At 66.7% G+C, this 26,974-nt stretch overlaps 4 protein-coding genes and 1 non-coding gene across 5 annotated transcripts; 4 read left to right on the top strand and 1 right to left on the bottom strand.

Annotated features, from left to right (window-relative positions):
* Positions 1 to 1,160: 1,160 nt before the first annotated feature.
* On the top strand, positions 1,161 to 3,895 carry LOC135403189 (dickkopf-related protein 3-like). Its single transcript, XM_064636937.1, has 4 exons — positions 1,161 to 1,423; positions 2,581 to 2,758; positions 2,934 to 3,129; positions 3,293 to 3,895. Exons 1-4 carry the CDS (start codon positions 1,271 to 1,273, stop codon positions 3,345 to 3,347), a joined length of 582 nt encoding a protein of 193 aa, XP_064493007.1. The 5' UTR covers positions 1,161 to 1,270; the 3' UTR covers positions 3,348 to 3,895.
* Positions 2,120 to 2,209, top strand: TRNAI-UAU (transfer RNA isoleucine (anticodon UAU)). The gene is given in 2 exon segments: positions 2,120 to 2,157; positions 2,174 to 2,209. It is a non-coding gene; the product is annotated as a tRNA-Ile (tRNA).
* On the bottom strand, positions 3,778 to 15,675 carry CACNB1 (calcium voltage-gated channel auxiliary subunit beta 1). Its single transcript, XM_064636926.1, has 14 exons — positions 15,352 to 15,675; positions 13,987 to 14,073; positions 12,553 to 12,672; positions 11,989 to 12,111; positions 11,752 to 11,888; positions 11,578 to 11,654; positions 9,785 to 9,804; positions 9,536 to 9,616; positions 9,372 to 9,430; positions 8,633 to 8,742; positions 7,841 to 7,992; positions 7,621 to 7,716; positions 6,686 to 6,871; positions 3,778 to 5,548 (listed from the first exon to the last, which is right to left on the bottom strand). Exons 1-14 carry the CDS (start codon positions 15,436 to 15,438, stop codon positions 5,228 to 5,230), a joined length of 1,656 nt encoding a protein of 551 aa, XP_064492996.1. The 5' UTR covers positions 15,439 to 15,675; the 3' UTR covers positions 3,778 to 5,227.
* A 3,016-nt stretch (positions 15,676 to 18,691) lies between these two features.
* On the top strand, positions 18,692 to 22,073 carry RPL19 (ribosomal protein L19). Its single transcript, XM_064636933.1, has 6 exons — positions 18,692 to 18,797; positions 19,199 to 19,305; positions 19,862 to 19,984; positions 20,654 to 20,774; positions 21,294 to 21,404; positions 21,885 to 22,073. Exons 1-6 carry the CDS (start codon positions 18,721 to 18,723, stop codon positions 22,006 to 22,008), a joined length of 663 nt encoding a protein of 220 aa, XP_064493003.1. The 5' UTR covers positions 18,692 to 18,720; the 3' UTR covers positions 22,009 to 22,073.
* Positions 22,074 to 22,985: 912 nt separating this feature from the next.
* LOC135403187 (transcription factor CP2-like protein 1) lies at positions 22,986 to 26,886 on the top strand. The gene is made up of 15 exons (XM_064636934.1): positions 22,986 to 23,207; positions 23,301 to 23,452; positions 23,537 to 23,607; positions 24,082 to 24,187; positions 24,255 to 24,361; positions 24,450 to 24,602; positions 24,812 to 24,922; positions 25,009 to 25,106; positions 25,177 to 25,231; positions 25,315 to 25,408; positions 25,484 to 25,574; positions 25,664 to 25,740; positions 26,266 to 26,411; positions 26,497 to 26,548; positions 26,626 to 26,886. The coding sequence occupies exons 1-15, from the start codon at positions 23,125 to 23,127 to the stop codon at positions 26,661 to 26,663; spliced, it is 1,434 nt and encodes a 477-aa protein (XP_064493004.1). The 5' UTR covers positions 22,986 to 23,124; the 3' UTR covers positions 26,664 to 26,886.
* The last annotated feature ends 88 nt before the right edge of the window (positions 26,887 to 26,974 follow it).

Below are 26,974 nucleotides of genomic sequence, written 5' to 3'. Positions count from 1 at the left end.
ACCCAAAGTGTATTGGAGGTCCCGGCTGAGCCCCCCCGCGTGTTTGGGGACATGGAGGTGACACCGTCTGGGGGATGCGCTCGGGGGGGGCCGTGTCCCAGCGCCGGGCCGGGAGATAAGGGCGGGGTGGGCAAACACCACATTTGCAGGAGCGTTAGGGAAGGTGCGAATCCCGTCACCCCGGGATGGGGGGGGTGGAGGATGGGGATGCACCGCAGGGGACACACAAACATGGGTCAGATGCCAACCGTGTGCCCACCGCTGCCCGTCCTGGGGGTCCCAGCCTTTGTCCCCCGCTTTATCCTGTTGCCTTCCCCTCGCCCCCACTGCCGAGTGTCCCGACACCCCAGGAAATGGGGGATAAACCAGGGAACTGCGGGGGTACCCAAGGGGCTGGAGGGGGGCACAGGGCACCCCTAACTGTACATACCACCCCCCTGAGCTGTGGGGGGGGCACAGGGCACCCCAAACTGTACATACCACCCCCCTGAGCTGTGGGGGGGGCACAGGGCACCCCAAACTGTACATACCACCCCCCTGAGCTGTGGGGGGGGGGGCACAGGGCACCCCAAACTGTACATACCACCCCCCTGAGCTGTGGGGGGGGCACAGGGCACCCCAAACTGTACATACCACCCCCCTGAGCTGTGGGGGGGGGCACAGGGCACCCCAAACTGTACATACCACCCCCCTGAGCTGTGGGGGGGGCACAGGGCACCCCAAACTGTACATACCACCCCCATGAGCTGTGAGGGGGCACAAGGCACCCCAGCCTACACCCACTGTCACCCCAAGTTGTGGGGGGACTTGAGAGGCTGGTGGGGACCCCAGGCTGCTCCCACCACCTCCCCAAGTCGTGGGGGGATCTGAGGGGCTGGGAGGAGGACCCCAAGACATGGGGTTACCCGAGGGGCTGGGGGAGACACGGGACACCCCAGGCTGCACCCACCGCCTCCCTGAGCTATGGGGGCACACAGGGCACCCCAAACTGCACATACGACCCCCCTGAGCTATGGGGGCATCCCAGGCTGCACCCACGGCTGGCGCCGGAGCCAGACTGCTCCGGGGGGGGCTGTTTGCTCTGGGGCTGATGCCACCCCCCGAGGGGAAGGCTGGCAATTATGTAAATCCCTTAACCCCTGATTGCCTCCTCCCACCCCATTAGGTGGGCAAACAGTTTTAGCAGCGGGGGCCGAGATAGCCCGGGGCTACATAAACCCCTGGCCCCGGCCGAGCTGCCACCGCCGCCGCCAGCACCAGCACCAGCACCATGGTGACATCCCCGGCCATCCTCTGCCTCGTCGCCTGGCTCCTGCCCCCCGCCGCCGGGCACCTCTGGGCATGGATGTTCTCCCTGCCCCAGCACCCGCCGGATGCGGCCGCCCTGGGCAGAAACCCCGGCCCAGGGAGCGACATGGAGGAGGTGAGGGGTGCGGGACCCCCGGGGGAGGGGGGTCCTGGGGGGCAGGAGGGGGTGCAGGTACAGCAGGGTGGGAGACGGACAGGGTGGGCACAGGGGTGGGAGGTGGGGGTGGAAGCCGGGGTGGGAGCAGGGCTGAGAGGTGAGTTTGAAGCAGGGTGGGCACAGAATTTGCAGCCAGGGTGGGCACAGGGGCGCGAGGTGCATTTAAACCCAGAGCGGGCACAGGGGTGGGCGCAGAGGTGGGCGGGGGGCTCAGAGTAGCGTGGGCACAGGGATGGGAAACGGGTTTGAAACGGGGTGGGCACAGAGGTGCGAGGTGCATTTAAACCCGGAGCGGGCACAGGGGAGGGCGCAGAGGTGGGCACAGGGATGGGAAACGGGTTTGAAACGGGGTGGGCACAGGGGTGCGAGGTGCATTTAAACCCGGAGCGGGCACAGGGCAGGGCGCAGAATTCGCAGCCGGGGGTGGGAGATGGGTTGGAAGGCGGGGTGGGAGCAGGGTGGGCACAGAAGTTCCACCTGGCTCGGTGGTGACCCCACATCGCGCTCCCGGGGGGGGTCCGGGGGGTCCCTTTGGCCCGGGGGGGGGGCGGGGCGGGGCCGGCAGGGGGCGCAGTGCGGGAGGGGCGGGGCCGGCGGGGCGCGCGGGGAGGGGCGGGGCCGGAGGGCGCGCGGGGGGCGCGGGCGGCGCCGGGCGCTCCAGTGGCGCAATCGGTCAGCGCGCGGTACTTATAGGGCGGTACGCGAGCGATGCCGAGGTTGTGAGTTCGAGCCTCACCTGGAGCAGCACTTTTAGGGCCGCCCACACGCCCGCGTTTTTTTTCCCCAATTAAATAAAAAAAAAAACAAAACAAACCCTGGAGTTGCTGCGGGTGGAGGTTCCATTGGGGATGGGGCTGGTGCTCTCAGCCCCGGTCCCCCACAAAATCACTCCCATACACCCCCACACCCAACCGTGCCTGGCAAGGTGTGAACGGATGGGGTTTTGCCCCGTTTCTGGGCTGTCGTTCCCGTGGGCAACGGGAACGGGGTTGGAGATGGGATGAGGAGCGGGGTCGGGAAAGAGCTCAGGGATGGGGTGAGAGAAAGGGTCAGGAAAGGGCTCAGGGATGGGGTCTGGTCCTTCCTGACGCGCTGTGTCCTCCCCCCCCCCGCAGGTGACCCCGTGCAGCCCGAACGCCCCCTGTGCCCAGGGCCACTTCTGTGACGAGCACTTTGGGCTGTGCCTGCCCGCCCGCCCCGCGGGGCAATTCTGCCGCCGCGACCCCCACTGCGCCCACGGCCTCCTCTGCATGTTCGGCAAGTGCCAGCAGCCCGTGCCCCCCGGGCAGGAGGGTGAGTGGAGGGTCCGGGGTGGGGGGGCACAAGGGGACCACCCCCCCGGCGTCACCTCTGCGAGCCGCAGGACGCGATGCTGTGGGGTGGTGCTGCACCAGGGGGTGATGGGGGTCCCCAAACTGGGGTCAGGGTGGGAGTCCCCCTCCCCTAACCTGGTTTTCTGCCCTGCCAGGAGCCCGGTGCCAGCGGGACGAGGACTGTGGGGCGGGCGGCTGCTGTGCCCGGCAGCACGGGGAGTTCGTGTGCCAGCGGCGCCTGGTGCTGGCCCAGAGCTGCCACGTGCCCCCCGGGGGTCTCGCCTTCAGCATCAACCAAGTGTGCCCCTGCCAGGCCGGCCTGGTCTGCCGGCCAACCCCACCCGGGAGAGAGTGAGTACAGGGACCCCTGGGGCAGGGAGGGGGAGTGGGGGGCACCGAGGTGTGCCCTGGGTTTTGGGGGAGGGATTGGGGTGGCATTGATGTCCCTGTCCCACTGATGTCCCTGTCCCACTGATGTCCCTGTTCCCACTGACACCCCGTGTCCTCTCCCCAGGAAGGCGTTCGAGTACCAGCTGGAGAAGATGGAGTGGAGGTGCCGGCAGCCCTGAGCTCCAGCTCCATATTTATTCCCTGTAAATAGCGTGTCCATGGCGTGTCCAGACCCGGCCTAGTGCCGATAAACCCGGCCCAGCACCGCGCTGAGCCCGACGGCTGCCGGTGCCCTGGCAGAGGGGGGGGCCAGAGCCCCCCGACCCCCACATCGGGTCTGTGCCCCTTGCCCGGAGCTGGGCAGGTCCCAGCTCCATCCCAGCCTCACCCCCTCCCCAGGCAGGTCCCAGCTCCATCCCAGCCTCACCCCCTCCCCAGGCAGGTCCCAGCTCCATCCCACCCTCACCCCCTCCCTGGGCACCCCCAAGGCCCAACCAGGGGGACACGTGGGGGTCTCTGCAGAGCTGAGCTGAGCCCCGGTGGCTGCAGCCCCCCCCCCCCCCCGTGTCCCCCCACCCACCCCCAGACCCCACCAGGCTCAGCCGTGGGGACAGATCTCACCGAAATGTTTATTACAAAGAACCAAGCGAGCGGGGCGAGTCCCCCCTCCCCCCCAAACACACACACACACACACACAAACCAACGAGAATAAATAAATAAAATACACTTTGTCAGGTCTTTAAATTAAAACTTTGCGGAGTGACATAAATACGGGACGTCCCTCTGCCCGCGGGTGGGGGGGCCCCACTGCTCAGGTTGTGGCCACCACGAGGGCGAGCATTGGGGCAGGGGGGGCTCAAAGCACTTGGCAGGCAGTGACACCGAGTCCCCCCCCACCAAAAAAAAAAGGGGGGAAACTGAGGCACACGTGGGTGGGGGCGGCTTGGCAGCGGCAGAGCTGGGTGCCCCCGAGCCCCCTGCCCTGGGCTGGTGGTCTGGGTAAGGCAGTGACCCCGGGGACCCCCAGGATTGCCCCGGGGTGGGGGGCAGGGGGCTGCCCCATAAAGTGAGACAAGCCCAGCCCCACGGTGAGGGCTGGATGGGGGGTGTCCCCACTCCCACCCTGGTGTGGTCACCCCCGTGGATTTGGGGGGGGGGGGGCACAAAGGACGCCCCGGGGCAGGCGCAGGACAAGGCAGTGCCCCAGGGTATTGGGGGGGCCAAGGGGGGGACGGACAGAGGCTGACGGACGGACGGACAGACAGACATGGCTGGACAGGCACAGCGGGGGGGTTGGCACAGAGGGGTTTTGGGGGGGGGGGACAGGGGCCTGGCACTGCCCAGTGCACCCCAGAGGTCCCAGGGCAGCGGGACCCTCCGGGCACTGCAGGGCAGGCCAGGGCTGGGCAGCTGTTAGCACGGGTTAGACCCCAAAACTGGCTCAGATTTACCCTCCACCCCCCCAGTTCAGGCAGAGCCCCTCCAAGGCAAACACATGCAAACTGCCCCCACCCCTCCCCGGGCAGGCAGCACCCCGGGGGGGGCACAGCCGGGGGCAGCAGGAGCCCCCCAAAGCCCTGCACACACCACACACATGCACCCCCCCGGGGTGGGGGGCCGGGGGGCTGTGGGCAGGCACTGGCTGGGGTGGGGGACAGCTGGCAGGGACCCCCCCACTGCCACGGCCAGCCCGGGGGGCCAAGAGCACCATGGAGAAGCGGGGGGTACCCGGGGGGGGCAGCCAGCAGGCAGGGCTGGGGGGGAGCACAGCCCCCCACCCCACGCCCGGGGCAGGGGACGGGGACAGGTCGGGTCCCCTTTGGTCACTTGCTGTCCCTGCCAGGCAGGGGGGGCCCGAGGCACCGCGAGATGCTGGGGGGGCTGTGGCAGGGGGGCACAGGGAGACCCCCCCCTCACCAAAGAGTTGGGCAGGGGGACCCCCCAGGGCAAAGCAGGGGCTCCCCGTGGCACTGCTGGCCGGGCTCGGAGGGGGGGCACAAAGGCAACCGGGGAGGGTCTCCCACCCCCCAAAACCAGCACTGCCCGCACCCCCTCACCCTAACGGATGTAAACGTCCTGCCCCCAGCCCTCGCCCTCCCCCAGGCCCAGGGGCTCCTGGCCCTTGGCTCGGCCCCGCAGCCCCCGGCCCTCCTCGGCCCCGTCCCCGGGGGGCTCCTCCTCGACGGGGTCCATCTCGATGTCCATGCAGCAGGAATCCCCGGGCTCCGAGTCCCGGCTGCCCGCGGGCTCCGAGTCGAAGGTGTCCTGGCGGCACAGGCTGCGGGGGCCGGGGCGGGCGGGGGCCGGGGGGGCTCTGCCCTGCCCGCGGCCCCCCGGGCCCGGCCGGGGGTGACCCTGCTCCCCCTCCGGGAACGGACCCTGGGGGGGAGAAGCAACCACACCATGCGGGGATGGACGGGCAGGGGGTTAGTGGGGGGGTTACTGGCTGTGGGGAGGGGGGCACACGCTGCCCAGCACGGCCTGCCCGTGTCGCTCACTCGTGACACGAGGGCAGCAGGTCTCAGCCTGGGGGGGTCACTGGGGCAGGGAGAGGGGGACAGGGGAGAGGGGGAGCAGTGCAGGGGTGGGGAGGGTGCAGGGTGGGGGGATGGAGCACCAGCAGCGTCCGGCTCGCTGGGAGAATTAGCGACAGACGACACAGGACACTCGTCCCTCCTCTGCCTCCTGCTCTCGGGGGGGCTGCAGGACCCCCCAACACTGCCTTAGGCCCCCTGGGGGGGCTGCAGGACCCCCGGCTCAGCACCCTAATGGCTGTGGTGGGAAGGGGGTTGAGCCCCCCCTGCCCAGCTGGACCACACCAGGACACCCCCAAAGCCTCGACCCCACCATGGCCCCCCTGCAGAGGTGTGGGAATGGGGGGTCTGGCACCCCAACAGCCCATAAAAGGCATGGAGGGGGTCTCGAAGGGGGCAGATCCTGGGGGTTCCCAATCCCCAGGGTGGGCTTCAGGCCTCGGGAGGGTCCCCAGGAGACCCCAAATGTAGGGCTGGCACCAGTCCCAGGCAGGGAGAGATCCCCAGGGCTGATCCCAGGGATGGCCCAGATCCGGGAAAGGGAGCAGGTCCCTGGGGTGACCCCAGTCCCAGGGATGGCCCCAAACCCAAGGAGAAAACAGGTCCCCAGGGCGGGGAGATCCCAGGGACAGTCCTACTCCGGGGGGCTCCAGTACCCCTGGGGGGGGCCCAGGTGCCCAAACGGAGCAATCCCAGGGATAGTCCCACTCCGGGGGGGGGGCAAATCCCACAGGTTTCCTCAATCCCAGGGTGGAGAGCAGGTCCTCAGGGCAGGTGACCCAGGGCTGGCCCCACACCTGGGGGGGTGTGTGGCCGTGTTTCCCTGGATGTCCCCGATCCCAGGGGTACCCCGGGGGGGGAGGTTGTCCCCGCCGCCGCCTCCTCACAGCGCGTGCTCCTCCACTGGGGGTTTGGGGGGGCTGGGGGTGGCCTCTCGGCCCCAGAGGTTGAGGTTCCTGCGCAGGGACGTGAGCACCTGTACCTGGAGGTTGGAGACGGGCGCGGGGCTGGCGGCCAGCGCCGCCGAGGCCATGGTGCGGTTCAGCAGCGGGTTCGGGGGGTTGCTGCTGGGGGGGTGCGTGGCCTTCCAGTAGGCCTCCAGGTACTCGGCCAGGTGCTCACAGGCCTCCTCCAGCTGGTTCTCGTCCAGCACGATGTCGAACATCTCCTGTGGGAGGGATGGTGGGGCCGGGGTGGGGCGGGGAAGGGCAGCGGGACGGGGGGCAGAGCAGAGGGACAGAGGGACGGTGCGGGGCTGCTGGGGCAGGGTGGGGCTATAGGACAGGGTGGGGCTTATAGGACAGGGCAGGGCCTATAGGATGGGGTGGGGCTTATAGGACAGGGCGGGGCCTATAAGACAAGGAAGGCGCTATAGAACAAGGTGGGGCCTATAGGACAGGGTGGGGCCTATAGGATGGGGGGGCCTATAGGACAAGATGGAGCCTATAGGACAAGGTGGAGCCTACAGGACAAGGCAGACTCTATAGGACAGGGAAGGGCCTATAGGACAGGGCAGAGCCTATAGGACATGGTGGAACCTATAGGACAGGGTAGGGCTTATAGGACAAGGCAGGCCCTATAGGACAGGGCAGGCCCTATAGGACAGGGCAGGGCCTATAGGACAGGGTGAGGCCTATAGGACAGGGCAGAGCTAATGGAAAAGGGTGGACCCAGTGGAAAAGGGCAGGGCCATTGGAAAGGGGTGGGGCTTCTGGACCAAGGGTGGAGCCCTATGGATGAGGCAAAGCCCATGGGAAAGGGCAGAGCCTACAGAACAAGGTGGGAGCAGCGGGAGAGGGCGGGGCCTATGGGACAGGGCGGGGTCAGTGGGAGAGGGTGGGACCAACTGGTGACAGAGGTTGGGACAGGTGGGTGGGGTCAAGGTGGGCGTGGCCGCAGTGGGCGTGGCACACTCACAGGCGGGCACTGCGCCAGCTTGTCCGAGGCCACCATCTGCACGTTGAGATGCTTCGCCTGGGACTTGCCCCGGGACTTCACCAGGCGCTGCAGCACCTGGGGCACGAGGGGACAGCCCGGGGTGGCCTCAGGGACACTGCTGGACCCTGCCCGGCCCACCCAGCAGGGCAGGGAGGGGGCTGGCACTGCCCTCCGCCCGCCCCAGCACCCCCAGACCCACCTTGGGGGAGGTGATTTTGATGTAGACGATGATGGGGGCCAGGGAGGTCTTGGCCAGCTGGGCCGGGTGGTTGATGGTGTCGGCGTCCAGGGCCACCAACTGCAGCGTCCGGGCCAGCTCGAAGATCCGCTCAGTCTCACTCTGCACCTCGGCTGGGGGGGCACGGACAGAGGGGTCAGGGGACACGGGGGGACAACGGCTGGGAGAGACGGGATGGGGGGCACGAGGGGTCTGCACTGGGACTTGGCCACTCCAGTGTCACCCCAGCCACAGGAGGGAGGGTGGACTGGGCTCCGGGTGGGTGAGGAAGGGGCAAAACCCCCCCTGAACCTCACACACACATGGAGGGGGGGGATCAGTCGGGGCTGTGCCACCGGGGTGTCCCCAACCCCGCTCTGCCCAGGTGGCCGGACCCTGCTGTGTCCGAGTGGCAGGATGGGGATCCAAGGGGACACGTCCCCAGTGCCCCCCTGCCAGGGGTCCCGCGTTACATACCCAAGACATCTGTATCAGGAGCAGGGGAGGAAGGAAGCGGCACGGAGGGGAGGAACCCCAAAAGGAAAAGGAGAAACAGGAAAGAAAAAAAAACACAACAGAGAAGATAAAAGAGGAGGAGGGGGAGGAGGAGGAGGAGGAGGAGGAGGGGAGGGACTGAGTCACGCGGGGGGAGCGCGGGGTTGATCACCCCACACCCCCACACCCCGCGAGCACCCCGGGGTGGGCTGGGGGCTGATACAGATGGAGGCTTGGGGGGGGGTCCCGCTGCCCCGGGGGGGTCGGGGGGTGCCGTACCCAGGCTGGAGCGGGTGCTGGAGCGCTCGATGATGGTGTGTTTGCTGGGGTTGTTGAGCACGGAGCGCTTGGCCAGGGAGATGTCGGCCGTGACCCGCGTGATGGAGATCCTGGAGGCACGGGGAGGGGTGAGACCCCCCCCATACACACCCCCAACCCCTGGGGGGGCAAGGGGGACCCTCCTGCCACCCCCTTCCTGCCACCCCATGCTCAGGGCTGCTGGAGCTGCAGCATTCCCCATTAGGGTCCCCCTGTGACTTTAGGGGGCCCCACCTGTGGGATTAAGGGTCCTCCCACAGGGTTAGGGGTCCTCCACAGGATTAGGGGTCCCCCTGCAGTGTTTAGCGATTCCCCTGTGGGTTTATTAGGGTTCCCCTGTGGTTTTAGGGGAACCATCCATGGAATTAGGGCTCCCCACAATGGGATTAAGGGACTTTCATGGATTTAGGGGTCTCTCTACAAGGTTAAGCATCCCACCTTGGGTTTACGGCTCCCCACATGGGATTAGGGGTCCCATCCTGGATTTAGGGGTCTCCCCCTGAGATTAGGACTCTTCTCACGTGATTAAGGCTCTCCTCATGGGTTTTGGGGTTACAGGTCCTCCCATGGGTTTTGGGGTCCCTCTATGGGGTTACAGGTCCTCCCATGGGTTTCAGGGTCCCTCTATGGGTTAGGGGTCCTCTTGTGGATTTAGGGGTCCCTCTATGGGGTTAGGGGTCCCCCAGCCCCCCCATCTCACCTGCCATCGAAGCGATGCTTCAGGAAGTCGAACAGGGCTTTCTGCATCATGTCAGTGACCTTGGATAGGGGAGGAAAGGCAGGGAGGGAGGGACACCGTGGGGCCGGGATCCCCCTCCCCGTGCCCCCCGGGGTGCCCTCCCCGTACCCCCTGTGCTCACTCACCTCGTAGCCCTTCAGCGAGGGCCCCACGAGGATGATGGGGCGCATGGAGGGCACCACGTCGTAGGGGGGCACGTGCTCGGCCTGGGGACAGAGCGGGGGGTCAGCGGGGCCGGGGGGGGACGTGGGGGGCACGCTCAGCTTCACCCCTGCAGGGGCAGCTCTGGGAGGGTTCGAGGGGGCTGCAAGCGGGGGGCACCCCACCCTAACCCCACCCCCCCATCCCCTCCCGGGGGTCCTGACGCTACTCACCGACTTCTGCTTCTGCTTCGCTACGTCCCGAGGGGCCGCGGGGGCCGGGGGGGCGAGAGGAGACAAACAAGGCATGCGTGTTACCCGCGGGCACGGGGGGCACCGGGGGCGGGGGGGGCACGGGGACACGCGTGTCACCCGGGGGACACGTGTGTAACACCCCGGGGGTGCCCGAAGGACACGTGTGTGAGCCCCCAGGGGGTGTCCCAGGGACACGTGTGTGACCCAGAGGACACGTGTGTGACCCAGAGGACACATGTGTGACCCCAGGGGGTGACCCAGAGGACACGTATGTGACCCAGGGGACATGTGTGTGACCTGGGGACATGTGTGTGACTCGGGGGGTGCCCAAAGGACACGTGTGTGACCCCCTCAAGGGTTCTCCAAGGACACATGTGTGACCCCCCTGGGGGGCTCCATGGCCACATGTGTCACCCAGGAAGTGCCTCAAGGACACATGTGTGACCCAGAGGACACATGTGTGACCCAGAGGACACATGTGTGACCCCAGGGGGTGTCCCAGGGACACATGTGTGACCCAGAGGACACATGTGTGACCCCAGAGGGTGACCCAGAGGACACGTATGTGACCCAGAGGACACATGTGTGACCCCAGAGGGTGTCCCAGGGACACATGTGTTACCCCAGGGGGTGTCCCAGGGAACACACGTGTGTTACGCGTGAAGCATCTCCCGCTCAGGGTCAGATTTGGGGTTCCAGCGGGGGCTCTGCAGGGTGTGGGGGGTGGCCAGGACCCCTCCAGACGTCCCTGCAGACTCCCCCCGCCCCGGGTTGTGGTTGAGCCCGAACCCCTAAAGCTTGTGCCCAGTTTGGGGGGGAGGAACAGTCCATTCCCAGTTGTGGGGGGGGATGAGACAGCGGCCGTGCTGGCACACACCATGCACACACTGGGGGGGTCTGGGGGGGGGCACAGGCTGATCCATCCCATGGACCATGGGGGGAGGATCAGTCCTGGATGGATCCATCCCAAGGACCACCATGGAGGGAGGGTGGACAGCCACAGACTGCTCCATCCCATGGATCATGGGGGAATGTGGCCATGGATGGATTCAACCCACGGACTGTGGGGGGGTCACAGCCACGGGCTGATCCATCCCATGGCCCATGGGGGGGGTCACAGCCCCACACTGATCCCCCCCCTAGCCCCGGGTGCAGGGGGTCATGCCCATGCTGCAGTGCTGGGGGTGCTGGGGCAGTGGGTGCCCCCAGCCCTGTGGGGTGCCCCCAGCCCCATGGGGTGCCCCCCAGCCCCATGGGGTGCCCCCAGCCCTGTGGGGTGCCCCCAGCCCCGTGGGGTGCCCCCAGCCCCCCGGCAGGGTTAGGGCAGGCAGCGGGTGCAGCAGGCGAGGCGGGGGCCGGCGGGGGGGGCCCTTTTACCTTCCTAAAGAAGGGGATGCGCTTGTTGTGGGCGGGGGGGGGTGGTGACACTGCTCACGCTACTCTTAGGGGAGCGCTGGGTCTCCAAGGCCTCCTCCTCCTCTAACTCATCGGGGTCAAAGGTAAAGCTGGGCATGTCCAGGGCACCTGGGGACGGCCCGAGCCAGGGCCGGGACACGGCGGGGAGAGAAGAAGAGCGATGATGGCGATGGAAGAAGGGGAACGATGGAGATGGGGGGTGCTGGGAGGGGCGGTGGGGTGGTGGGAGAAGCAGGGGAGAGGGGTCTCTGGGGGAAGGGGGGTGTGCCCTGCCTGCACCCGGGGCGGAGGGGTGGGCTGTGGGTGAAGGGGAGGTGGGGGAAGGACCCCCCTGGGCTGAGGGGGGACACTCTTACCGCTGGCCGGGGGCGTGGGCCGGCGGGTCCCTGTCACCACGTCACCCAGGCTGGAGGTGGAGTTGTCCCCGGATTTGCTGGGGGGGAGAAGCACAGAGAGAAAGAGAGTGGGATGGGGGTGAGGGTGGGATGGAGGGGGGTTGTGGAGCGATGGGGGGTCGGGGCAAGCCCCACCTCGAGCTCAGGCGGCTCTGCCTCATCTTCTGCTCCTGCAGCAGCCTCATGTTCTCCAGCTTGACGGGGCTGGGGATGAAGCCCACCTCGCAGCCCTCCTTCACCAGCCGCCCGATCCACCAGTCGTTGTTGTACTTCTGCGCCGGGGACGGGGCAGGAGGGGAGAAAAAACACCTTAAAACCACCCCCCAACACCCACCCCGGGGCTGCCACCGGCCCCCCCAGCCCGCTGCCCACCTCCTTGATGTGCAGGAAGTCCTTGGGCTCGAAGCAGATGGCCATGCCCTGCACGGGCACGTCGTCGGTGGCCGAGGGGTTGTAGCCGACGTTGGTGCGGACGGCAAACGCCACCGGCTTCGTCTGCCCGAGGAGGAGAGGGGTCAGGGTGCCCCCCTGCCCGCCCCAAACCCCCGAGATCCCACCATGCTGCCCCCCCACAGGCCAGGCAGGTGATGGTGACAGCACCAGTGCCACCAGTGGGGACACAGGGCTGGCTCAGCTCCAGTGGGCTCCAGAGACCGGGCTGGGGACACCGTGGCCACAACCCCCCCACACCCCAGGGACAATGAGGGGCTCATTAGCTAATTGCTGAGAGGCAACGGGTGCGAGAACCCGGGTGCCCCAGGCTCCCAGTTCTGCCCAGCAGACCCCACTGCCCTCCCAGTGCCACTGCTCCGGGGGGATGGGATGCTGTAGGAATATGGGGGGTGTCCCTGTGCCTGGGAGGGCCCATCCTGCTGGGGCAGGGGGTCCAGGGGGGCTGGGAGGGTGGCAGGGGGGGCTCCTCTGCAGCTGTCCCACCTTGGCTTTCTCCAGCTGGGCCATGGCCTGGCGCTCGGCCTCCTTCCGCAGCGCTTCCCGGTCCTCCTCCAGCGACACATCCGAGTCCGAGGGGCGGCTGGTGTAGGACTCTGCCGAGCCCTGGGAGAGCAGGGAGAGGGGGCTCAGCCCACCTTGGCCTCCCCCAGAGCAGGGAGCCCACCCCCGAGCCCAGCCCTCCAGCCCTGTGACCCCCCCCACACCCTCCCGTGCCCACCCCCGTGGGGGTGAAGCCCCCACCCCCTGCCCGGGGCCACCCCACCCGCGGGGTCAGGGAAGGCCGAGGGACAGGGCAGCTGTTCCCACTGCTCTGACAGGGAACGTGACACCGACCTGCTCCCACCGGATCCCGGGGCCTCTCCGAGAGCTGGGAAGGCAACGGAGACCCCCCTGACCCCCCGGCTGCCCCCCAGCCCAGGACAGGCCAGCAGGGACACTGTTGCCCCCCCAAAAGAGGGTCCCGTGGCAATGGGGGCAGGGCACCGTGGGGAGACTCGGGGTCACCCCAGGACAAGGCTGGAGCTGGGGTGGGATTGGGGACCCCCTGCTCACACCCTGGGCCTGGAGCCTGGGGGGGAACACCCACGGGATCCCCCAGCCCCAGGGTGGTGGGTGCCACAGGGGATGACAAAGTCACCCACCACCCACCCCCCCAGCCCCTCTAAAATCCCCCCCCAGCCCCACCAAACCCCCCATCCCTGATTTATCCAAACCTTTCCGAACACCAGGGATTTGGGGGTCACTCAGCCCCTTCACACAGCCCCCAGCCACGGGACAACAGCCCCCCCAGGGACTTCCCCCCCCAAAACCCACGGGGCAGAGACCAGCTGCCCCCTCTCCTGCCCCGTGCAGGGGGGGCTTTGAGGGGGAGTCACCGGGATCCAGACACGACCCCCTCACCCCACAGAACCCCACCAGCTCCCGGGAGCAACCCCAGGGAGCAGCGAGGGCAAGGTGGGCACAGGAGGGTCCTGGGGGGGCTGTGGGGCCGGGGGGGGGTCGCTCACCGGGGCGGTGGGGTGGTCTTTGCCGGGGATCTCCATGGTGGCAGAGCCGGGGGCGAGCGGGGCGGGCGCAGGGCTGGGGCTCCGGGGGCTCAGGTTTCAGCCCCGGGTATATTTAGCCCAGTGCCAGGCTGGGGGGTGGGGTACGGGGCGGGGGGGGGGGCTGGGGAGGGCGGATTGAACGCTGTGCCCCTTCCCTGGCACCCCAAGAGGGGGCTGCAACAAGACCCCAAACGCTCCCGGTTTGGGGGACCCGCCGCAGGGCACTGAGGGGACGGGGGGGCACAGCCGGGTCTGGCCGAGCCACTGCAATGCCTGTACCCCCCAGGCCTGGCTCGGTGGGACCCCCCACTTTATTCCCCGGGGGGAAAAGGGCCCCTGGGCCCCCCAGGAGTGCCGTGCCCCCCCTCACCTGGCGGACGAAGCTGTTGGAGGTGGTGTCGGAGGAGGTGCTGCCGTCCGAGCGCTTGAAGCGGCTCTTGCGCCTGCTGTACTTGCCCTGGGGGGAACAGGGGGGCCACGAGGGCAGGCTGGACCCCCCCAAAACTCCCAAAACACCTCTGCTACCCCCCCCCCCAGCTCCAGCTGTCAGGGATGCCCAAACCCCCTCCTTGCAGGCAAACCCAGGGGGGCAAAGGAAGGGAAACTGAGGCAGGGGAGGGGACGGGGCTCCCCCACCCCAGGGACCCCCGTGGCGTTGTTGGGGGGCTGCACCTCCCACTCCATGGAGAGGGAGATGGGGGGGATCAAACTGCAGCCCCACAGTCAAACCAGAACCCAACCAGGGGGGTCGAGCTTTGGGGGGCACCTCAAACCCAACCACCCCCCACCAGCCCCCTGGTGCCCGAGTCCCCCTCTCCTGCCAGTGTGGGCACCATGTGCACCCCCACACCCACCCACACCCCCCACCCCAACGGGACCCCCCTGCTCCTTCCCGCTGGGATGGACTGGAGGAGATGGGGAGACCCCAGTGCCCACCCTGAGGCAGCTCCCGGGGGTGGGGGGGACCTTGGGTGGGGGTCAAGAAGGGGGACACGCTGGTGGGAGAGGGTTTGTCCCCCCCCAGTGTCCCCAAGGGACAGGTGGGCCCAGCTGCCCCCCAGCCCGGGGGTAGGGGGTCCCCACACTGGGTATTTTTAGGTCCAGGACCCCCCCACAGGGGGTGGACGTGGCTGGGGCTCAGGGAGGGAATTCCGGGGGGTCCTCTGTGCCTCCCCCCCCAAAAACTGTCACCCCAAGTGGTTGATGCTCCCCAAGAGAGGGGGGTCTGTCCCCATGGAATGGGAATGAGCTGCTCCAGCAGCCCCCAGTGCCCCCCACCCCACTGGAACCAGCGAGGGGCACATCCCTCCTCCCCCCAAATCCAAGGGGACAGGCTGAGGGGGTGGGGGGGCATCACCCCAACGGAGTTTTCCCAATTCCTACAACTTTCCCCGTGGGCACAACCCCCCCTCCCACCCCAAAACCCACCTCCCCATCCCGGTGGGCAAACCCGCGGGGACTGGGAAACTGGGAGGGGGGAGGGGGTGAATTTGGGGGCTCTCCCAGGGTTATGGGGGGGGACACCCTTTATTTTGGATGGTGTGTGGGGGGGAATCACTTCCATTACGGGGTGCAGGGATCAGGGAGGAGGGGGGTGAGCCCCATCCATCGCTCCCGAGGCGATGTGGGAATTCCACGGGATGCGCCCCCCCCCCCCTCGCCGTTCACCCTGGGGGTGTGGGTGGTGCTGCCACCCCCCCCCCCCCGCGACCCCCCGAATTCCCGGGGGTGTCACCTGGAGCGCGGCGTTGTCCAAGACGTCCATCTGGATGTCCTGCGAGGAGCTGTAAGGGGTCCGGGCCATGCCGCCTTCCCGCACCATGGAAGCGCCGGGCTCGGCGGGATTTTGGGATGGATGGGTGGGTGGATGGTGGGGAGGGGGGGGGAACCACACAGAGGAAGATGATGACGATGACGATGAAGCTCAGGCCTGGCCCCCGCGGTGACGGAGAGAGGGAGGAGGAGGACGAGGAAGAGAAGGAGGAGGAGGAGGAGGAGGAAGGAGGAGTGGGGATGGTGGCGGGGTGGGGGGGGGGACAGGGATGGCGGGCGGCCGCTCCCACCACATTCCCGGGGGGATGGGGGCTGCGGGAATGCGGCCTCTCCGCTCCATTCCCAGGGAGAGGACCCCCGATACAGCTCCTTCCCAAAAGGGGGGCGATGAAGATCCCTCTTCCCGAAAAGGGGGCGATGACGATCCCCCCTCCCCTAACCGGGGGGGGCACAGCAGTTCCCACCAGCCTTTAGATTTCCTGACTGGGGGGGGACCCCAAAGAGAGTCGTATCCCCCCCAGGCTGTGTGTGGTCGGGGGGGACACACGCAGGGGCAGCCCCCACCCCCAAATGTCAGTGCCTGGAGAGGGATGTGCCAGTCTGGGGATTCCAGGGCTCCCTCGGGACGAGGCTGCCCCTAAAATTCACCTTCTTCCCCCAAACCCTCCCCCGTGGGGAGCCCCCCTAGGGGTGCCCCTACCCACACACAGAGCCATGGGGTACCCTGGGGACCCCCCGTTGCCGTGGGGTCCCCACAAGGGCTGATGGACCCCCCGATGGACCCCCAGACCCCCTTGCCTTCTCCTGCAGCACGTGCCAGGCAGGACACAGCATCCCCCTGTCCCCCTTCCCCGGGACCCTGAGAACAATCCCCCCCTCCCCAGGGACCCCGGGATGGGGGAATGGACTCCCCCCTCCCCAGCAGGACCCAGCTGAGCCCCCCCCCCCCCCCATCTCCCCTGACGGTACCGGCTGTTGGAAAGTTAAACATTCCTTTGCCCCCCCCCAGCCCCCTCCAGAGGGGTTTTTCCTGCTCCTATCCCGGCTCCCGGGACAGCTGACACCACATTTTCCATCCTCAGCCCCCATCCATCACCAGCACCGTGAGGTGCTTCCATAGGGAAGGGGGGGGTTTGGAGGGGGAGGAGCTGCCCCAGGTCACACCAGTGATCCCGGGACACCATCCCAGAGCCCCCCCCGTGCCTGGAAAAGCTCCAGGTGTGGGAAAATCATTGCCCCCCAACCCCAAACCTACTTGTCTCCTGCTTTTCCCACCTCTCCCAGGCCTGGACCACGCAGAGCTGAAATCCCTGAAGGGTCTGGGGGCGTCCCAGGGGGTGTTTTGGGGGGCTGGGGGAGCCCTTCCAGCCGGGATCGTGCCCGGGGGCGGGTGCACCATTCCCTGGCACCGCGTGGGAGCACGAGGGAATTACGGCACCTCCTTCCCACTGCCGGAGCTGCTCCTGCTCCCCGGGGTGAGGGGGGGCTCCCCGGGCCCCCCCACTGCTCCCAGGACAAGCTTGGTGGGCATCCAGCCATGGATATGCCCGGGAAGCCAACGGAACGAGAAGAGGAGGGACGGCAAATCCCCTGGAACAGCACAAGCAGCAGCATCCCTACCTGAAACTCCTCAAACTCGGGGTCAGGGGCGTCTCCTCATCCCAGAATCCTTGGAAAGCACCAGGTGACACTTCCACAGGGACAACATCCCACACATTGACCCGTCCCCATCCCGGAGCTCCCCCGGGACACCGATCCCAGCGGAGAAACCCCCGGGCTGGCAATCCCAAGCCGAGCCCTCTCCCGCCTCAGGAGCCTCCAGATTGGGCTGTTTGTTTAAGGAAAATGATGAGTCAGTTTTTAAACAGCAAAAGCCTGTGTTTATCCGTGTTTTTCTCGGAAAATGAACCAAAAATCTGTCGGCAGAGGCTCCTCTCCTCACACCATATGTTGGGAGCGCGGCGGCCGCCAGATCCCGAGGGAATTGTCAGCATCCCGTCTCTGGAGGGTTAACGAGGTGATCTTGGGGTTTAACAAGGTGCTTTTTGGGGGGTTTTCACTCTCCAGCCACTCCCAGCTGGAAGGAAGGAGGAAAAACCGCTGCAAAAACGGCGGATTTGGGAATTGTTTCACATCAGGGCGGTGAAAAAAGCAGCATTTTTGCTGGATTGAAGATGGATTTAAGGCAGGAATTCAGCCCTGAAGACACCCCTGTGTTTTTAGGCCAGTCACAATCCATACATTAGCATCTCCCAAGCTTTCCCTTTTCCAGGAACATTTTAACAATCTGTTCCCAGGGAGGCTCCAGCTCTTTTCTGGATCACACCAAGAGCCACCAGGCCCCTTTCCAGCCTCACCACGGCATTTTTGGGGCAGGAAACATCATCCAGCCTGTCCCTGCCTCAGTTTTCCAGCTGCAAAGTGGTGCCATGGACACACCCAGACCTCGCTCATGTCCAACCACAGAAAACTGGGAAGGTGGAATGTTCTGTGCCAACTGTCACCTGCCCCATCAGGAGGTTATTTCCCAGGAAAACATGAATTCCCTTTTCCCAGCAGCGCCAGAATTGCTGGGAAAGAGGTGGAACTTGATCCTCAGCTGGGACAGTGCAGGATCTGAGATCCCAGCTGAGCCTTTGGGGTAAATTCTTGGGAAAGAAGGAAAGACAGGGATCCCATTCCCTGCTGGTGTTGAACTCATCTGTAAGGAACGTTTGCCTGGAGGGTGAGTGTGGGATGGGGGGGATCCCCTCAAGGGAGGGGCCAGGACAGGACCAGTCCTCCCAGTATGGGCCAGGCTGATCCCAAGACAGGGACCTTCTATAGCATGGGCTGGGCTGATCCCAGGACACATCCAGGACTCCCAGTATGGACCAGTCCAGGCACAGCACAGGGCCAAGACTTCCAGTATGGGCCCGGCCGGGCCCTGCACCCTCGGCCCTGCGTTTCTCGTGCCATCAGCGGCGCGGGCGCACCCCCTGACCCCACTCCAGTCCCTCCCAGTGCTCCCAGTCCCTCCCAGTGTTCCCAGTCCCGCCCAGTCCACCCAGTGCTCCCAGTCCCCTCCACGTGCCTCCCACGTCCCCCTACCGCGCATGCGCAGCCCCCGCCCGGCCCTTCCCGCCACGCGCACGCGTCGGACTGTACCACCCCTTCTCCTCTGAAGGGGGGGCCAAGATGGACCCACATCCCTCCCGCCCATCCCGCGTGGGTCTCCGCGCCACGCGTGTCCCTTCTATATGTAACCACGCATAATCTCACTGTGTATATCCCCTCACCTAGCTCTGGGTGGCTCCGAGGCCGCTGCAGATTGAGGGGGGGTGCCGGTGGTATGTGCCGCGGGCCGTGGGCGGGGCCAGCACCACCTGCCCCCCCCTCTCCCTCAGGCCCGGGCGCCGCAGCCATGAGGTGGGATCGGGGCCGGGGCAGCTCTGGGGGGGCTGCGGGGGCCCGGCGGGCACCGGGAACACCGGGGAGGGTGGTTTGAGTACCGGGGAGGGGTCCCGGCTCTGCCGCGGGGCTGTCCCGGGCGCTGCGAGGCGGCTGCGGCCTCCTGGGGCCTCGCGGGAAAATGGCGGAGGGGGCGCGATGGCGGCGGGGGCCGCGCTGAGGGGCCGGCAGGGGGTCATGAGGAGGGTCTGGGGGTGCGGGGAGCCCTGAGCGGGGAGGGCACGGCGGTCTCGAGCCCTGCGGGCCTTGGATGCGCCTCTTGGATCCCACGGGGCCTCAGGCAGGGCCCTGAAAGGGATGAGGGGGGGTCCCTGAGGGGGGTGCAGAGCCCCCCTGATCCCTGTCCCTCCCTCTCCCAGTATGCTCCGGCTCCAGAAGAGGTTGGCCTCCAGCGTCCTGCGCTGCGGGAAGAAGAAGGTGTGGCTGGATCCCAATGAGACCAACGAGATCGCCAACGCCAACTCCCGTGAGTGGGGCATGTCCTGGGCACTGAGGGGGAAATGTCCTGGGCACAGCCGAGGGGGGAAATGTCCTGGGCACTGGGGGGGAAATGTCCTGGGCACAGCCCCCCCGAGGGGCCCTGGGGGAAAGGGATCCACCAGCAGAGTGGGAAGAGGGCTTTTGGGAGGCTCAGTAACAGCAAGGTTGGTTTAGAACCATAAAACCATTGAGGCTGGAAAAAGCCTCCCAGGATTGTCAAGCCCAGCTTTTGCCTTAGGTGAAATTCTGGCTCGGGTAAAATTCTGCCATTTGAGGAGCTTTTTTTTCCCACCTCCAAGTGGGGTTTCCAGGGTTTTCTGAGCTCCCTGGTGGACTTATGAGGTGCCCTGTGAGATAATCAGTGAGGGAATTGGGAGATTCTCTGGGAGATTTGGCAGAGAGAACTGAGCAGCTCCGGCAGCGTGAGGGGCTCTGTGGGGAGACCCACCTTCCATGGCACTCCCAGCCTTCCCCCAGGGGGGACAGGGGGGGATCTGTGCTCACCTGAGGGCTCCAGAGGAGGTGTTGGCCGTGTTTTGCAGGGCAGCAGATCCGGAAGCTGATCAAGGATGGGCTGATCATCAGGAAGCCGGTGACCGTGCACTCCCGCGCCCGCTGCAGGAAGAACACGCTGGCCCGCAGGAAGGGCCGGCACATGGGCATCGGTGAGGGCTGCACCCCACACACAGCAGGGCACCAGGGACCCCCAGGGGCATCCCCTGCCCCTGGAGAGGCCCTGTGCCAGTCTGGGGATTCCAGAATTTTAGGCTACCCCTAAAATTCAGCTTCTCCCCCAAAGCCTCCCCAGTGTCCCTCCCAAGACCCCCAGTTTGGCTGTGACTGTTCAGTCCTTGATCCTGGGCGGTTCAATCACTTCCATCTAAATCCAAAGCTGTACTTTTTTGTCTTTCAAAAACCTCCCTGATCAGCTTAATTTAAAAATTAACATTGTATAGGAAAATGTGAATGTCAGTTCAACGTGGCTGACTCTGATTTCATTTGATGATTGCGGATATACATCCCCCACCAAACTAGAGTTTAAATATTTAAATGATGAAAGTAATATAATAAAATATAATGAAAGTGCCACACACAGGGACCCCCAGGGCCGAGGGACCCCTGGGAATGGGGTAAATCACCCACTTCCCGTGGTACCTGGTCCTGCTGCTCCCTCACGCTGGGGAATAAATATCCCAGTGGGTTTGGTCACAGAGATGGAAAACCCTTGGCTTGGGCACGGATGGTTTTTAACTTGAGCTGAAGAGGGGGGGGATTGAACGCTTTGGGAGGAGTTTGGGGTTTAACTGGCGGGTTTTGGGGCTCGCCCTGCCCAGGTAAGAGGAAGGGCACGGCCAACGCCCGCATGCCCGAGAAGGTCACCTGGATGCGGCGGATGCGGATCCTGCGGCGGCTGCTCCGGAGGTACCGCGAGTCCAAGAAGATTGACCGGCACATGTGAGTGTGGGCAGGGGGCTGGGGGGGCTCTGCAGGCCCAGGGGGGGAGGACATGGGGCTGGGGGGACTGGAGCTCACACCAGGGAACCTCCCAGAGCTGGGTGAGGCCCCCACAGGACACCCCAAGCAGCTCCTTTCCAGAGCCATCCCAGCACTGGGAATGGACAGACAGGCACAGTCTCCCCCCCTGAGCTCTGCACAACCTCCGGGCCCACCTGGAGGGGCTTAATAAAGGGAGGGGTCCCACCCACAGGAAATGGAGCTGAGACCCTCCCACCTCATCACACAGGTGATGGCACCACCTGGGCACGGGGCTGGAGAGGCCCCCATGTGTGACATTCCCTTGTCACATCCCAGCGTCACCCTGAGTGGGGGCAGCACCCACAGACACCCCCCCCAGTTTGCACCCCAGCCCCCCCCAGTTTACACCCCACACACCCAGACCCCCTTCCTGCCCCACCAGCTCCTTGGGAATGGAGTTAAACCCTCCCTGGGCTGGTGTCCTGTCCCACCCCGCAGGTACCACAGCCTGTACCTGAAGGTCAAGGGCAACGTGTTCAAGAACAAGCGGATCCTCATGGAGCACATCCACAAGCTGAAGGCGGACAAGGCCCGCAAGAAGCTCCTGGCGTGAGTGCTGCCCTGGGCAGGGGGGGTTTGTCAGGAGTGACCCCCCCCGTGGGTCATTCCAGCTGGATTCTGGCCCCGGGGGGAGGGATCGGTCCCGAACTGGGCAGGGCTGGCTGGAAGCAGAGAAATGTGGGATCGTGGTGGAGTTCTGTGTTTCACTGGGGGGGTTAATGCTCAGAGAGGGGGAAACTGGGAAATTCCTGAGCAGCTGCTGGAGTCGGTGAATGATTGACCGGGGGGAGGGGAGAGATCCCAAAATCCTGGGGGGGAAAGGCTGAATAACTTCACCCTGGGAATCAGTAAAGGCCGTGACCCCACACAGCCCCTGCTGGCTCCTCCCGGGCCAGAGCGAAGGGAAAACCCCGAAATCCTGGAGCAAGGCTGGTCTGGGCCAGCGGGAGGAGACGGGGGACAGGGGTCAGGGTGGTTTTGGGGCTGTCTGAGGTGCTCCTGGTGCACCCAGACCCCTCGATCCCGCAGGGACCAGGCGGAGGCGCGGCGCTCCAAGACCAAGGAGGCGCGGAAGCGGCGGGAGGAGCGGCTGCAGGCCAAGAAGGAGGAGATCATCAAGACCCTCTCCAAGGAGGAGGAGGCCAAGAAGTGACCGCAGGCTGTCCCTGCCAGGGAGTGTGTTCCAGCTTCCAGCACCCAATAAAAAACCATCCGGGACCCCTCCTGCTGAGTGTCCGTGTCTGGAGCAGGGAGGGATGGGATGGGATGGGATGGGGAGGAGCTGCTGCTGCTCCCCAGTTTGGGGCTGGATCTACCCCTTCCAGGCAGGATTATGGGGGGCTCAGGGAGCCAGGAGGTCCTTGGATCCATCCAAAATCCCCCCAAAGGCTCAGGGCAGAGCTGATGGCCAGGGGAAGGTTTTGGGGGTTCTGCACCCCCAGAGGGGAAAGGACCCAGGGCTGGGGGAGGGGACTTAAGGTGGAGCTCACACCAGGGAACCCCCCAAGAGGTGGGTCTGGTCCCCCCAAGACACCCCAAATTCCCCAAGCAGCTCCTTACCAGACCCATCCTGGCCCTGGGAATGGATGGATGGATGGATGGATGGATGGATGGATGGACAGATGGACACAGCCTCCCCCAAAGCTCTTCACCACCCCTGGGCCCACCTGGGGGGATTTATAACCTGGGGGGGTTATAGATGGAGCTGAGACCCTCCCAGCTCATCACACGGGTGGTGGGACCACCTGGGCACAGGGCTGGGGGGGAGAGGTCGAGTGTCCCCAAAGTGTCACCCCCTCATGTCACATCCCAGTGACACCCTGGGGGGGGAGAGCAGCCATAGAAACCCCCCCCCAAAATCTGCACCCCAGGGAGGGGCTGGTTCCCTTAATGCCTGGGGGGGGCTCAGTGAAACACCCTTTTTCTCCCCAAAATGAGCCAAATCTGGGGGAAATTAAAGGAATTAAAATGAGGGGGACACACACACACAGCAGGGGAGGGTGTCCTTGGCTGGGACAAAGGGACTCGGGGAGCCCCCCCCGTGTGTCCTCCCCTCCCTCTTTGACAACAAACACGGTGCCCCCTCCCCCCCCCCCCCCACTATTTACTGTCAACACCTCAAACTGGGCCCAACTGGGGCAAACTGGGCCCAACCCCGCTTACATCACCCCTCCCTGTGCCTATAAAGCCATGGGGGGGGGGCACCCGCCTGTCCCTCTCTGCTGCCACCCTGTTCCTTGGGTGTCCCCCCCTTGAGGCTCCCCCCAAAATGCTCTTCTGGCACGGCCAACCCGACCACTACTGGTCCAGCGCCGGGGACATGTACCCCCTCCCCCCTTCTGGGGTGCTCAGGTACCGCCCCCACCCCCCAAATCCGATGGTTTTAGGGGAAACCGAGGCACGGTTGGGTGCCCACCTTTTTGGGGGGGGTGTGTTTTCCCGCAGGGACCCCCCCGTCCTGCCCTACCTGAAGCAGGAGGAGCCCAACGGCATCTCCACGTCCCAGCCGGAATTCCCGGCGTTCCAGTACATCCTGTGCGCCCCCACCTCCCCCGCCGTGCGGCACCACGAGGAGACCCTCACCTACCTCAACCAGGGTGAGTCCGGGGGGGCTCTGGGGGAGGGACGCCCCTCTTCCCCGGGGGCTCAGCACCCACTTTTGCCCCCCCTCACCCCCCCAGGGCAGTCGTACGAGATCCGCATGGTGGGGACCCCCCGGGGGGACCCCGCGGAGGGACGGAGGATGGTCAAGGTGAGCCGGGGTGGGGACCCCCAGGACGGGGAGGGACGTGGGGAGGCTCGGGGCACAGCTCTGGGCTGCAGTCCCGGTTCAGCTGTGCCAGAGCCCCCGCCCAGACTCAGTTCTGTCCCAGTCCAGCCCCAACTCGGCCCCAGTTCTGTCCCAGTTCTACCCCACTCCAGCCCCATCTCAACCCCTGTTCATCACCAGCTCTGTCCCAGTCCAGCCCCATCCCAGCCCCAGTTCTTCCTCATTTCTGCCCCAGTCCGGCCCCACCTCAGCTCTGGTCCGGTCCCAGCTCAGTCCCATTCCGGCTCCAGTTCAGATCGGGTTCAGCTCCAGTTCAGCCCCATTTCAGCCCAGCTCAGCCCCAGTCCAGCACAGTCTCCTGTGGGGCCGTGTCCGTGGGCTCAGCCTGTGTCCGTGTGTCCGGCCGTGTCCGTGTGTCCGGCCGCGGGCTCAGCCCGTGGCCGCCGCTGTCCCCAGAGCGTGGTCCGGGTGTCCTTCCACGACCGGCGCCTGCAATACTCGGAGCAGCAGCAGCTCGAGGGCTGGCGGTGGAGCCGCCCCGGCGACCGAATCCTCGACATCGGTGGGTGCCGGGGCCGGGGGACCCCCGGGTTGGGGCTGCGGGGGCCGCGCTCACCCCCCTCCCGCAGACATCCCGCTCTCCGTCGGCGTCCTCGAGCCCCAAATCCACCCCACGCTGCTCAACACGGTGGAATTCCTGTGGGACCCCTCCAGGCGCACGTCCGTGTTCGTGCAGGTGGGAGCCAGGGGGGTTGGGGGGCTCTGAGGGACTGGGGGGGGTCCCAGAGGCCGCCGCCGACCCCGCTGTACCCCCCCCTCCTCAGGTTCACTGCATCAGCACCGAGTTCACGCTGCGCAAGAACGGGGGGGAGAAGGGGGTCCCCTTCCGCATCCAGATCGACACCTTCGGGGCGGGGGGCAAGGGGGACCCCCCCGAGCACCTGCACTCCGCCAGCTGCCTGGTCAAGGTGTTCAAGGTATCGGGGGGGGCACCAGTGACCCCAGTGTGACCAGTGACCCCCGTACTGGGAAATCCCGCCCTGAGCGCGGGGCAGCGCCCGCGGCAGAGCCGGGGGTGGGTGCGCGGGAGGGGGGGTGGGTGGGGGTTTGGGCACCCCAGAGGTCCGAGTGCCTCAGGGATCCGGGGTCCCGGGGGTCCCGGGGCCGCCCTCACCCCCCGGCACAGCCCAAGGGGGCCGATAGGAAGCTGAAGACGGACCGGGAAAAGGTGGAGAAGCAGCCGCCGCCGGAGCGGGAGAAATTCCAGCCGTCCTACGAGAGCACCGTGCTGGCCGAGGTGGGACCCGGCCCCGGCGCCCCCTCCCCGCGGGCCGGGGGTGCCCCCCCCGGGCCCCTCTGGCCATGACCCCCCTCCACCCTCAGTGCGCCCCGTGGCCGGACGCGCTGGGTGCCCCCCACAGCCCCCCGGGCACCCCGGGACTGCCGACCCCGCACCCCTTCAAGCTGCTGAGCCCCGAGAGGTGAGTGGGGCCCCTCGGGACCCCCCCCCGCACTGTTGGGGTCCCCGCTGAGGCCCGGCCCCTCCCGCAGGGGGTGTGTGTCGCCCGCCTGCGCTGCCGAGGGACCCGCCGAGAGTCCCGGCGAGGTGAGGGAGCCCCCCGAGAGCCCCCCGGGAGGGGCTGGGTGGGCTGAGGACGCGCCCCCTCTGAGCCCCCCCGTCCCCCGCAGGCGCTGAGTCCCTGCGCATCCCCCCTGGAGACGCAGCAGTGGCTCCTCCGGCGCCGCTTCTCCGCCTGCGCCCGCGTGTTCGCCAACTTCACGGGTGAGACCCCCGGCCGGGGTGGGGGGCAGAGCCCACCCCCTCCATCTGCCGCCCCCTGACCCCCCCCGTCCGCAGGCGCCGACCTGCTGAAGCTCTCCCGGAGGGACCTGATCCAGATCTGCGGGGCTCCCGACGGGATCCGCCTGTGCCACGCGCTGGCGGGCAGGTGGGCTCCTTTTGGGGACCCCCGGGGGGCTCCGGGAGGCCCGGCCGCGTCCCGAGCCCCCCCCGCCAGACCCTTCTCTGCCCCCTCAGGTGCCCGCGGCCCCGGCTGATCCTCTACGTGGCGCGGGAGCCCGGCGGGACCGAGGGTGTGGAGGACGGGGGGTCAGGTGTGTGGGGTGGGGGCTCGGGGGTGTGTGAGGGGGTTCAGGTGTGTGAGGTGGGGGCTCAGAGGTGTGTGAGGGGGCTCAGGGTTGTGGAGTGGGGGCTCGGGGGGTGTGTGAGGTGGGGGCTCGGGGGTGTGTGAGGGGGCTCGGGGGTGCGGGGTGGGGGCTCGGGGGTGCGGGGTGGGGGCTCGGGGGTGCGGGGTGGGGGCTCGGGGGTGTGTGTGAGGGGGCTCAGGGGTGTGGGGTGGGGGGGACTCAGGGGTGTGTGAGGGGGCTCAGGTGTGTGGGGTGGGGGCTCAGGGGTGTGTGAGGGGGGCTCAGGAGTGTGTGTGAGGGGGCTCAGGAGTGTGAGGGGGCTCAGGGGCGTGGGGTGGGGGCTCAGGGGTGTGTGAGGGGGCTCAGAGGTGTGGGGTGGGGGGGGACTCAGGGGGGTGTGAGGGGGCTCAGGTGCAGGGCAGAGCAGGGATGGAGGGTGGGCGCTCACAGCCCCGTCCCCATCCCATCCCATCCCATCCCGTCCCATCCCAGGGCTGTACCAGGAGCTGCACCTGGAGCAGCTGACGGTGGCCGAGCTCACCGGGAAGCTCGCGGAGCTCCTGGGGCTCCCCCCGGGCCAGATCCTGCGGGTCTCCCGGCAGGGACCCTCCGGCATCCACGTCCTCGTCAGCGACGCGGTGAGGACACGGGGACACTCAGGGGGGGACAGACACGGGCCGGGCCCCCCCCGGCCCCTCTCACGCCCCCCCCCGTGCCCCGCAGATGCTCAGGACCCTCCAGGACGAGACCAGTTTCGTGGTGTCGATCGCCAAAGGTACCGGGGGGGCCGCGGGCGGGGCCGGGCAGGGGGCGATCGGTGGCCCCGGCTGAACCCTGTCCCCCCCCGGCCAGCCCCCGGCCCCGAGGGCTTCCAGCTGCTGCTGCGGTAGGACCCGGCCCTGGAGCTGCGGGAGCCCGGGAAGGGACAAATCCCCCCGGATCGGAGCTGGAGCCGTGCCGGGATGGAGAGAGGAACCCCGGGATGGAGAGCAGAGCCCTGGAATGGGGAGAGGAGCCCGGCATGGAGAGTGACCTCATCCCTGTGGTGCCTGCGGGGGTCTGGCATCCCCCCACCTCAGCTACATATATTATATATCTATATCTACACCTTTACTTGCAGTTAATGCATTATTATATCCCCAGCGTCCAGGAAAGCACAGATCACACCATTAAAACAACATTTCCCAGCTCTCTGCACCAC

The sequence above is a fragment of the Pseudopipra pipra genome, chromosome 26 (genome assembly GCF_036250125.1).
Source record: "Pseudopipra pipra isolate bDixPip1 chromosome 26, bDixPip1.hap1, whole genome shotgun sequence".
Taxonomy (NCBI): Eukaryota; Metazoa; Chordata; class Aves; order Passeriformes; family Pipridae; genus Pseudopipra; species Pseudopipra pipra.
The sequence above is the reverse complement of the archived record's forward strand: the minus strand, read 5'-3'. Positions and strand labels throughout refer to the sequence as shown.